Source organism: Mchenga conophoros, linkage group LG7, assembly GCF_057382185.1.
Source record: "Mchenga conophoros isolate Kocher_MC1m ecotype Shallow Benthic linkage group LG7, M_conophoros_male_GT1.1, whole genome shotgun sequence".
Classification (NCBI taxonomy): Eukaryota; Metazoa; Chordata; class Actinopteri; order Cichliformes; family Cichlidae; genus Mchenga; species Mchenga conophoros.
Genome location: NC_140532.1, coordinates 3001853 through 3014515, shown reverse-complemented (window position 1 = coordinate 3014515; position 12663 = coordinate 3001853). Strand labels below are relative to the sequence as shown.

Below are 12663 nucleotides of genomic sequence, written 5' to 3'. Positions count from 1 at the left end.
TGCAAACTTCCAAACAGTTTCAAATGCAATGTGGTCTAAAGCACTTATTTCAGCTACAAACTGAGGCAGCTCATTTGACAGCTGTTCTGCTGTTTCTGCTACTAAATGAGAACAAAGAAGTCTGTGTTTCTCTTGGGAAAAGAACCGTGCAATATTATTTTTGCCTTTTCGTTTCATTTTTAGATCGTGAACAGAAAGCTAATTTGACTGCATGCAGATGTACATAAATGTTCTTGGCTTGACAGAATGTGAATAGTATTTTCACACATCTTAAAATGACTTGGGAAAGAGAACCAAAGGACAACTTTTTTTAAAATAAAGTGGTTTATTTAGAATAATCAAGGCAGCGACATAGCACCAATCAGATGGAAATATTCAGACATCACTTTAGTTCTGCACAGAGTGGTTTTCTTTCACGTGTGACCAGCTTATTCTTCTGTTATTATATGCAGCAATTACCGAAGCACCATTTAAATATTTACATGGAAGCAAAATCCCTTTCTTTTATCATGTGTATACTGCAGCAGGGATTATTGTCTCTCATATAGTATGTTAATGAATAACTGTTCTGAACTGGTACATATTTACTGCATAAGTCGTCAAAGAAGTGTAAATGAAATCAGTCTTTTCAAAACGAGTCACTTTCCTTCAGTAGGTTAATTTAAGTTTTCTTTTTCACAGGGGGAGCATCTCGAATAGGCCTCTTAAATAAACAGTTTTGTCTTTCTTTATTTTGCTTTCCAAGTCACAGTCAGCATCTGTTAGCTTGTACATACCTGCAGCTGTTCTGAATTTACTGATCCACATACTCACATGGTATTATTTTTTAATTAAGAGTTATTAGCGCATAATATAAAACATCTGGATTTTCTTAGCTGACTCACGGCTACACCTGGATTTTTTTTCCTCTTGTCCATAAAACATTCCAGATTTCAGAAGAGGAATTTAGAGCTAAGAATGAAGCCCACATGGTCTTGATTTTTTCTGCTGACCAGTCTTAAGAATAGAGAGCATGGCAGTGGATGAAAATAGGAACAAATTATAGAGAGGGGGGAGGGGGCTGCAAAAATCGGGGTTGCTCAGACAATTTTGCTAATCAGCTTCAGTTTGCACCTTGCGCTACCTTCACCAAAAGCCTCTCCTCCTCCCTTTTTGCTGACATCAAACAGAGGGACAAAAGTGCTTTTTTTCTTTGGATGCATGCTGAGAGTGTGAGAAACTCGTCTCCCTGTGGACACGTGACTGACGAGAGGCTGCGAGACAGGGCATTGCGCAGAGGAGGTAGCAGCTGGAGGCGTAGTTTAAAAAAAGGTCAGATCTGATCCCGGTTTAGCTGCGAGCGGATCAAACAGGACTGGACTGATGTCTGAGGTTGTGCTATGCTCGAAGCTGAGGCTGAGTTCAAGTCGACCTGAGCAGGTATGAGAAAAAAAAATGGGTCTGTTTACAGGAAAATGCAGATGAGGATGATTTTATTTTTATGTGAGTGGCTGAGAACATACTTCACCCCAGGTGCTTGTGGTGATGCTTTTCATAGCCCACTGCACTGTTAGAGCTGGTACCTATCAAATAAAAAAGCCACAATGATGTCAGACATATTAGCTTTACTTAATATTCAGTTTGAAGCTTTTATTCACTTGAGCTTCTTACCTAAGTAGTCCTTGTAGTCCTTAAAGTATTTGTGTCTCAAGCTACGTCCATCTGTAATTAAAATCACCGTTATATGCACAAACTGAATGAATGGATAAAGTTCCCTCTGTCAAATACTTGGTTTAATATTTCTGCCAACAGCTTCAATCACACGTTATCAGTTCATCTCGTGGCCGTCTATTCATTTGCAAGGTCACTCCAGCATGTTTATTTCAAGATCTATTTCAAAGGAGAAACCTGGCATCTAACAGCGTGCCATTTGCCAAGATAGAGACACCAGAGCAGAATGCTTGGCACAGCCTGGCATTCTCATCCTGCCCTGTGGCGCTTCAGAGCACAAAGCTTTGAGAGCAGCTCTATCAGACGGTTGTTGTGAAAGTGACATATAGATAGGAGAGAATGTGTGTTAAATTCTACATTTAAAGCCACATCACAATCATGTGAGCGATCACTAAAACATTTAAGTCAAGGGAAATAAAATAATACCAGAGTTGCCGCGCTGCTTGATGCACTGTCCCCTGTTAGGGATGCCAGAGGCTGGGTTTCCTGGATTGATGATGTGGCACTCGTAGCCCGTAGGACAGTGCAGAGGCTCATCTCCATCCTCAGTAGTACTGCAGGCCTCAGCTAGTGGGCAAAAAAATACAAAAACCAACGCACTCTGTACACTCTGTATCCAAGGAAACGACAATAAGAAGAGCAAAAGTCATTTTGTGGCACTATATTCTGGCTTTCCTTCAAATAATTAAAAAACAATATTTCCCACAGGAAATGCCAGCATACAAATATAAACTCAGAAAAAAACTCAAAGTTTTAGAGTTGTTTTTTTTTAAAGGAAAATGAGCAGCAAGTCTGCCCTCCTGTTAATATTTGTGGAGCGTTGTATTTGAGACTGGTGGGACTATTACAGTGAAGATGTCTTTACAGTTTGTGATTATTATTGTCACACAGGAAGGGAGGAAAGTGACTTCTGATTAAATATCACTGCACAATATTGCACTGAAAACTCAAAAATGTTCTGCAGATGGATTTTCTGGACTCACATGTGTGTTACCCTTAACTGTTCAGGTGTGTGCCCTCACCTTGCAAAACCTCCTCAGGACCGTCTAGCAGCCAACCGTTACCCCCCAACCATCGAGGCTTGGGCTGCACCAGCCAGTCCAGAACTGCTCAAAACACACACATCCTTAGCTACTGCAATACTCAACAACAATACGAGGAAAAATATAACTTCCTGCATTTCTGTGAACATCAAAATATTGCCAACCAATAATCACTTTAATATAATTTGAAGCCCTATTTTAATTCCAGTCTGCTGGTTCTGCTGACCTGGTGGTGGCTGCACAGACTCCAGGCAGGCATAGATGCAGCCATTGTAGCAGCAGCGTTTGTGGCGCTCGCATTCTGAGTCTGAGCGGCAGCCCGGGACCTCGCAGGCTCGCTCTGGTAACATCTGGGGCGGCGGTGGACACCGGTCATTCTTTTGGTGCTGTGTGGACTGGGGATGATTGAGATACTCGTAATCCTGAAAGAGAGAAAGAAAGACAGATAAATGTCTGAAATATACCATGGATGGGGTCTGTTACTTTGATGCACGATACCCTCTCTTCTTTATTTAAAGTACTGGAACATATTACCCTGGAGGCCAATGTGAGGGCAACACACACAAAAAGAAATAGAGATACCGACTTCAGAATTAGTAGATATTGAGATAGATAGATATATGCTTTTTATTTTTTTAATAACACGGTTAAAAGACAACAGATCATAAAAATGCAGCTCTGGAGTCTGGAGTCACATTAACTTTGCAGGTGTCGCTGTAAACAAAACCATAATAAGTACATTATGGATGTCTCTGTAGGATTTCACATGCTGTTATATAAATGAATTTCAAAATAAAGTAAGTAAAGCTAATCACTGGCCTCCTAATACAAGTTTACTTTGATCAGTTAGTAAAGTTGAAGCACAGTAAGATAAGATAAGATAACCTTAGTCCCACGTGTGGGAAATTTATTTTGTTACAGCAGTGCAGTGCAAAGTTGCATTGAAGAATTAGAGAAAAAACACTGGAATAATATATCTATGAGATACTGTACACAATAGAATAGAATAAAATAAAAATAAAATACTATATACAATCGAATAAAATAGAATACAAATGCTATATACAAGTATAATACAACAATGCCAGAAAAGAGTATTGCGTTTAGTGTTATTGCTATTGCACATGTGTGGACGTGTGTGTTTGATCAGTTGAAGTAAAAGCTTAGTTTCACTGTAGACAGGAAGTATTTTCAGAATAGGTGCTGGCTGTGCTGCATGTATGTAGATTAGACTGAGACAGTTTCATTCAGTGTAATAATATCTGTGACCACATTGCAACCAGCAGAGGGCGACAATACACCTGAGGGAGCACATCCAGCACGCACTTAGCTGAACTGTGCACAGGAGCGGTGAAGGTTTGATTTCTGCATGCATGCCTGCCTACCAATACCTTAACCTGGATTGGTCAGGTGTTTCAGTGTGGGACCGAACACTTACTTCCCTGGTGAATGAGAGGGAGAAAGTAGGCCACTATGAAGCTGAGCAAAGATCCACTTCACACACAGTTCTGGCAAGAACAAGTGGAGGGAAGTGTTTTGTTTTTTTATTATATTTTTTTGTTCACTGCTGGTATTGAATATCTGATGTTGTGCACCACAGAATAAGTGACCATTCATTGTTCTGGGGGTTTGTGCACATGGAAATTATTATAGCAAAATCCCAAGAAGCACAGCTGCCATCAACTAAACACCAACTCTCATATTTTCTCACGAACTGTATTTACTTTTCTGGATGAAGCGTCAGTGTTTTCTCTCCTTTTAACTGTATCAAAATGAACAGTTTGGTTTAACCTCGGATCCTCCAGAGCGGAGGAACATATTTGGGGAATATTTTATTAATTGGCTAGAGTTTATTTTCTAAACTGGTCAAGGTAGTGCATCTCTGTCAAACTGTTTGTCATGATGTTGAAAGCACACGGTGCAAGAAACAAGTGAAACTGCAGCATCGTTTCTGAATGGGCCAGAGTGCAGATGAAAGCGAGAAAGAGGAATTTGTTTTTGTTTCTTCTTACACTAGATTTGTAATTAGATAATTGGCTTCTGGGTGGCACACGATCATTAAAACTGTGCTGTTTATTTGGCAGGCTTGCAGGCTGTTCCTCCGAACCAACCAGTGAAACACAAAAGACAAATGTTTGGCACTCATGGTGGCACCACAAACACTTTAAAAATGAATTCGTTTCTTCTGGCAGCTGGGAGCTCGGTGGGTGTTTGGTGTACGGGGTGAGGTCGGCGAGATGGAGAGAACGTTGTGTTCTTCGGTTAATTTGAAATTTCGATTATTTTACCGAGTTGAAATGAGATTCCTCTTTTGCCTGATACTTTGGGCCTGAAATTTGTTTCTCATCAGTCGTTTTGACACATGGACAGAAACAGGAAATAACTGGATACCTTAGTAAAGCTTTTCATCTCCAAAGAACAAGAATATTGTTTGTCAGTTTGCTGCGGGTGTTGTCTCTGATGTTAGTCGGTGGTCAGTGATTATTTTATTGCTTTTCTAGTTAAATTCCACTCTAATTTTTATGTGTATGCTGGCCTCATACAGACAGGAGTCTACTGGAGCTCCGTACTCATTCACAGCATCTCTTCTGTGAATGAGTACTACAAAGTTTGCTCAGACTGGATAATTACATAATGATTATTACACTATCTGAACTTATCTTATATCCGATCTGTTCCCAGTGTATCCTGCAAACCTCTCCTACAAAAAGCTCAAGCGTGCCCTTCCTGTTTATTCAACTGCATGCTTTTGTGTGTGTGTAGTTTGAACTTGCTCTTAATTATACCATACAGGCAAAAGTGCACACTGCAGGAGCCATTCACTGATTTATTACAGCTCCCCGAGAACACTACCATCACCCATGCTGGTTCGGACTGTGCTTTGGTTAAATATCTGTTACTCTTCTTTTACTTTAACCACTTTGTTCTCAGTTGTCATCTCGTGATTTTTCCACTGCTGTACGCCAGAAGGGCTGTCATGCTCTGTTTCTTGAAGTCTATCATAAAATCTCACACACATCTCTCAGATGTTCCACAGTGTTTATTTACACTCCTGTCTGCTGCTTCTCCCCAATAAAGAAACTGCCAGCAGGCTTGTGTGTGATGTTCATGAATATCTGTGGGAATATTTTCCCCTCCATCTATCTATCTGTCACTGTCTGTACTCCATCTCGCTCACTCTTTGATGCTTTCATTTTCTTTCTTCCCCTGCTGTTGGTGTCGAAAAGCAACACGACGGTAGCTTTAAAGTCTGATCTCAGTTGCTGATTCTTTCACTCGTTCCAATTTCTCACAGAGAGGTGATGAGGAGAAGCCACCACGCCTGGCTCCTTAACTGAACTGAAATCTGACCATTTGAAGTAACGACAAAACAAAATCGGAGACAGATACTAACATTTTCTGCTTCGTCTGTGCAAGGATGCAAGTGCACGAGCACACACATGCACAGAAACTTGGATCTACAAACAAACCAAAGAATATATATAGGCTGCTGGTGCAGCCTAGATCTCTCGGTTGAAATCTAGAGGTGATCGAGCGTTTGCTCTGGCTGCACCAGAGTTGTGCAACCTTCCGATTAGCATCCGGGCGTCTGACTCTATTCAATCTTTTAAATCACGGCTTAAAACGTATTTGTTTAATCTTGCTTTTTCTACCGGCTAAATGCTGGCCTTGTTTGCAGAGATTTATTTATTCTTTTAATTTTCCTATCATGCTTTTATTTCCGCTGTGTGTGTCTTGTCGCCATTGTGTTTTGATGGCATAGTTATATTGTGCTATAGTTATATTTTTTCTATTGGTGGCTTTTCCTGTGAACATAATTTTACACTTCTATTTTTTTATGACTCTGTTTATACTTGTGTTAATTTGTTTTATGTTAAGCGCTTTGGCATGTCGTTGGTTTTTAAATGTGCTCTATAAATAAAGATTGTTGTATATATTTCCATGGTGTACACACAGGTAAACGTGTTTGGTCTTTTGGTTAGGTTTCAAGGTTTCATTTTAAATCTGGAAGATCTTCAGCTTTTACTAAATGAAGAAACTCACAGCACACATCTGGTTAGATTTTGTGTTGTGAGACCCAATTTCCTGCTTCTAGAGCAGCTGTCAGTTTGACAGAAAGACAGAAGAGCAAACGCAGCAGGCTAAGTTGTGAGGAAAACAGACAAACTGTAAATCAGTAAGACATGAGAGCTTTAATGAATGATGGGAAATCATGTTGACAGACATCATGTTGGTTTACACAACGTTCTTACAACAGAAGGAATGTTTGGGATGATTTGGACGGGAGTTTATATTTGAGGTTTGTGGTACTGAGCAATAATCTGCTCCAGTGTTATGTCCAGTAATGTGCTGCTGACCACCAGACTCAGATCTAACTGGAATTAATCCTGCTTTGAGCTGCAGAGTTAAATAGCTGACAGGTCATGTCTCAGAAAAGAAAACAAATATATTCATTAGAATATATTAATAATAACAGAAAAATTATCCCAAATTGTAGATTCTAAGCGAGAATAGTGTTACACTACTATGATATAACTGATGGTTTATAGCTAATGACCAATGGCTGCAGTAGTTTCCTTCATATTGACACTCTGTCCTCTCAGAGCTCTGAGCCTCCACAAAGCAAATCTACATGTTTAAAGTCACCATATTTAAAACTTCACAGCTACAAACGTGGCCTGGTCTTTCTACAGTCAGCGCCTTCCATGCATTTATAAATCCCAGGCTTACAGACTTTTCCCCTTTTACCTAATAATAAACAATAATAATATTACACTTCATTTACAAGCACCTTTCAAAACACTCAGGGGCCCTGTACAGTAAATGAACAAAAACCAAGTAAAAGAGCACTAAAAATAAAGAAGTTAGAAGTAGACAGTGCACATGTGATCACAGGGGGAAAGTAGTTTTAAACAGATGAGTTTTGAGCTTAGAGCAATTGCATACAGCTGGAAACAATATTCCTTGCATTAAAGTGTTCAAACTTTAGCTCTGAAACTGTTTGCATTACAAGACAAGCCATCACCACCAGTCTGCAACATTTACGCCACAAATGTCCACAAATCTCTCAAAGATCAGGCAGCAGTTGCATGCTTATCCTTCAAACACATGACCAGACAAACGCCAGGAAGCCCAAGTGTTTCACGTTCTGCTTAATAGCAGATACTGTCAGAAGGGCCCACATCACTTCACTTAGATGAAACTAAAGATTTATAATGCTACTGTGAGACACTGCTTTGCACACGGGCATGCCCAGGCAGATGTCTGAGCCAGACTGTGTTATGGCTATATGAGACTAAACAATCTGGTTGAGTGGTGGGTGTGTGCAAAGCAAATCTGGAATCTGAAAATCTGGGCAATGATTTGGTAAGAGGGGGAAACTTATAGATCCAAAACTTTCAAACTGAGGCGCTGCTGAGGTATTTATCTCAGACATAAGAGTGGGTCCATTTCCTTTTTGTTCCTTTTAAGCGCTTAAACAGAACAGGCAATCTCCAGCCTGATTAGACAGGTGCTGAAAACTGGCCTAATTCTATTAGCATCTCTATCACTCTGACCATTGCAGCCTTTAGGCCCATTTCTTACCTAAATACTCTGATTACATGTAAATCATTCTTAGACCGGCATGTTTCTATTGAAGCGCAGAGATGGAACATGGAAAGACTGTCATGCAAACACCTTTCTTTCAAAAGATTTACAAGTATACTAAATGATAAGATAAGATAAGATAAGATAAGATAAGATAAGATAAGATAAGATAGAACTTTATTAATCCCTCGGGTGGGTTCCTCTGGGAAATTCGACTTCCAAAAAAAAAGCACAGCAACGACCGAAGTTACAGTTACAGAACTGTTTTATATATATATATATATATATATATATATATATATATACACACACACACACACACACACACACACACACACACACACACACACACGTATATATAAAAACAGAGACAAATATAAATAAAATATACAAAGGGGATAAATAGAATAAATAGGAATAAAAAATAAAAATACAAGTGATCAACTCTTGGTGTACACAGTGCATGTAGCACTTCTCTTAAATCCAAGTGATACTTTGGTTTTGGGAAAATGTCAGCGTGTTCTATCCATTACTGACCAAAATACATTCTTTAAGGTTAAAACAAACATCTGCCAAAATCTGACCTCCTCTCCTGTATTAATATACGAACCTACTTGCATGTAAAAATTTTGGTTAATCTAAACGGATCGTGTATTCATATTGTTATGGTTTAAAGCTTATTATACAATCTCAAGAAAAGGCTTCAAAAGGCAAAACTGAGCATGTTGGTGGTCTTGTGTTGATTTCAAATTTACCAATTTTCCTTTCGAGACAAAATATCCTTCTGTGGAGTGTGTATGTTAAATACTGCGTGACTATAATTTGTCTTTCTGTATGGCCTTGGCGTTATGAATGAGGCTGAGTGTGTGTATGTGGGAGATTTAAAAAAAAGAAAGATTGCAAAATACCGAGATGAAAAGGTTCAAGGAGTAAAAGGCAAACTCTGTCTATAGAGCTGTCTCAGCATGTTCCAATTACTGCAGCTTTGAGGCAGAGTCCAGACGGACGGTTCTTTTGGCCCATCCTGAGAGCAGGAGGAGACCAGAGAAAGATATTTGAGGGAAAACGGAGGGTGGTGTACTGAGAGAAGCACACGGTCAGCGGGGAAGAGAAATCGGGTCAGAACGAGGGTGGAATGGTAACAGTTACATACAGTATTAGAGAAAGGCTGAAAATGAGAGACAGAGGCCACAAACAAGTCAGAAGGTGAGAACACTGAAGCATGAAAGGTTACAGAGAGGAAAGGCAGCACGCTACAGTGAGCCCTTGTTAGAGATGATCAATCAGCTACACTGAGCTGAGTTAACAAGCGGGGGCCTGGCCTGCAAATTCAGTTCCTGCCCTAATAATCCACTACACACACACACACACACACACACCAACTAATGCTGAACATCCCATATACCCCCCACTGCTCCTATAGAATTATTACTTATTCCAACCTGTTGCACACTCTCTGTTACTCTTCAAAACTCGCCTGTCTGAGTGGATTTTTCATGCATCTATAAATCAAAGCACATCTGCTCTCAAACCGTTTTTTCGCAACGGTGAAAGAAATGTTAAAGTTCTCTCAAGCAAAACACCGACTCTTCTCCAGACTGAACTACGTACTTACTTTGTTACATTTTTGTTGATCTGATTTTTAGCATTTTTTAAAATGTATTTGTTTCAATGTTTCATCTGAAAACTAACAAGCATGCCTATCTCATACAGTTTCCGTTAAAAGCTACAATATTTCCCGATGATAATAAGTGATCATATAAAAAAAGCTAGCATCGTGTGGATTGGGCCTATTTAATCAAAATCATGGTCATTACCTAGCCACAGTTAGCATAGCTGGGACATGTGGGGTGCCACAAATCTAATTTCACGCTCCTGGGTTTGGAAAAGTCCTGAATTAACTTTCAGAGCTGCAATTTGTTGTTTTTCCTCCACGACTTTGGAATTGATATAAAACAAGATATAATATATAACTTTATTTACCAATTTAATCTGATTTAAAATATCCAGCTGGTGATTGTAGAGTAAAAATATCTATTTCTTCCTTTGAGTATAAAACCTGAGTAAATGCACTTTTTCTGTAAATGTGTTTTGTACTATGCCACAACACTATCGGTCATTTTAATCACAGCCCTCAGGCCTACTCGAACACCTCTCACCTCAGACACAAAACTGCCCTGACAGCTCAAAGTGCCTCCCTGTAACCGAGCAGACATTGTACTGCAGTGCTGTGAGCTTTCACCGACTTCCACTTTAAAAGATTCTCTAAACAACCCCGAGACAGAGAAATACACACACTCGTATGTACAGTAGAAAGGTGAGGTTATGTGCCCCACCTTATGGTTGAGTCCTCTTTTCCTGATTCTTCTGGCATCACTTCCTGTGGACAGGACCAACAGGGACAGGAGCACCAGCAAAGAGCCTGGCATGGTCTGTGTTCTGCACATCCCCCTCCTTCTTCTCCTTTATTTTCTCAGAAGTATTCCTTCTTCCTCTTTATTACAGAGATTTACTCGGAGTTTGTCCTGTAGCTGTTTGTAGGTCCTCTGGTTTGTTGCCTTTCCAGCTGAAGCAACAACTCTGGGTGCTCAAGTGCAGCCAGAAATTACACAAGCGCTCTCCCTCCAACAGGTCCTGCCTTTATATCCGGCTGAGGAAAAGTGACGGGCAGAATGACAGAGTAGAGAAAAAGTAGAGGAAAGTACAGAGGGGATGAATAGAGGCAGTACAGGAAAGGAAGGAGAATTGTTAGGGGGAGTAAAGAGGGGAAGGGAGAAACAGCAGCAGTCTGTGCATCAGTTACCGAGAGCTGAAACTGTCTGCTGGCACAGCGTGTGCACATGTCTCTGGAAGAGAGAAGGGGAGGTGAAAGGAGGGAGGGAGGACTGTTGGAGAGGGCAGTGAGTGTGAGACCGCCCCTTGGCCCCTCGTTGCATCTTGTAGCACATCTGGTGATCTTTATGTAAATTTGACAGCATTTTGTCAGCGTGCATTTGTGACTTATTTTATTTTATCTCGTTTCTTTGCACGGGGTTTAAAAAGACTTCACTGCTAGCCTGGAGTTCATACACGCTTTTTAACTATTAACAGTCCAAGATTGAATTACAACAGAGTTAGGACACACCTGATTCATATGGCAAGGTGTCTGAAATTGCACAAATACACCTAGCTGTCTGAATGAGTGTCCAAGTGTGAATAAATACAAGCTAATGTTTGTTGGCAGAGCACTCACAGTGATTTCAGTGGCATTGATCCATGCACAATAAAAGCATGTGGTGTATTCCAGGGAAAGGGGCCTCTCTGTCTTTTTCTCCGTCATCCCCCCCCCCCCTTAAACTAGGACGCCCTTCATCTCAACCCCACCCCCCACTTCCCCCGACTCACCCCACCACCTTACCACCGGACCTTTCTCCCCATTCTTTGCGTCTTGCACTGAAAGGGAGAAAGAATGCTAAGCCGGCACAAATCTCAGTCATTATTAGTTTTACAGAAGCAGAGCCGGTGTCACTGAGAGAGAGGCCCCTGGGCTCACTTACACAAAAGACAAAGTAAAGCAAAAGCAAGGGAGAAAAAAATGAAAATGCAAAGGGTAAGGGGTGGGCGACACGGACAATAAGATATGACGATAGTGGAATTTAATGAATGATTTGTTTCATTTACCTTCCATATTTATGCTAAGTTATAATTACACTCCTGGAATGCTGGAGTGGAATTCAGCTGTCCCGTTTACAGCAGTGCTTCCCAGACATGTTCTCACATCTACATCCTGCCCTTCTTTCTAAAGGTGGAATTTACAGTATAAACGAGTATAACCAAACAAGACGAGATCAGGATACGGTTGAAACAATCCAGCCAGCAGCTACAAGATATAAGAACATATCGCTCTGAATACAGTTAAGTAATAAAACTGCTGGTCTGTGGCAAAAAAAGAGTCTATTGCATCTACTTTTATCTACACTGGGAATCAAAAAGATCAGTTACTGTGGTTTTGAAAGCAAAACATTTTCCCCCTATTTGTTTGATTTTGAATTTCAGTTGCTCTTTTCTTTTTAGCAACACCCCAAGTGCTTTAAATGCACAACAGGTCCGGACTACAGGGTGGCCAGCTGAGCACCTGTAGCCTTGCTGGCATTGCCGAAGCGTGTAAGGCCTTTCCTGGAAAACAACATCAGTTAAATGCATGCATATGTTGCTCCAAATAAGTCCCAGCTCTATATTATTCTGGATACTTTTGGTTGATAACCAGTGTCCATGATTTTCTTTCACACATATGATGAAATTTCCAAGTACTTTTTAAATTAAATTCATCCATTCATACTTG

General features: G+C 40.3%; 1 protein-coding gene across 2 annotated transcripts; it reads right to left on the bottom strand.

Moving 5' to 3' along the window:
- Positions 1–305: 305 nt before the first annotated feature.
- Positions 306–11189, bottom strand: wfdc1 (WAP four-disulfide core domain 1). Of its 2 annotated transcripts, none has more exons than XM_085281519.1 (7): positions 10679–11189; positions 2980–3175; positions 2733–2816; positions 2137–2277; positions 1651–1701; positions 1503–1562; positions 306–1411 (listed from the first exon to the last, which is right to left on the bottom strand). In XM_085281519.1, the coding sequence occupies exons 1-6, from the start codon at positions 10787–10789 to the stop codon at positions 1504–1506; spliced, it is 642 nt and encodes a 213-aa protein (XP_085137645.1). In that variant the 5' UTR covers positions 10790–11189; the 3' UTR covers positions 306–1411; position 1503. The 2 variants fall into 2 exon arrangements, with proteins under 2 accessions (XP_085137645.1, XP_085137644.1); XM_085281518.1 differs by having other exon boundaries at positions 1508–1562.
- Positions 11190–12663: the final 1474 nt, after the last annotated feature.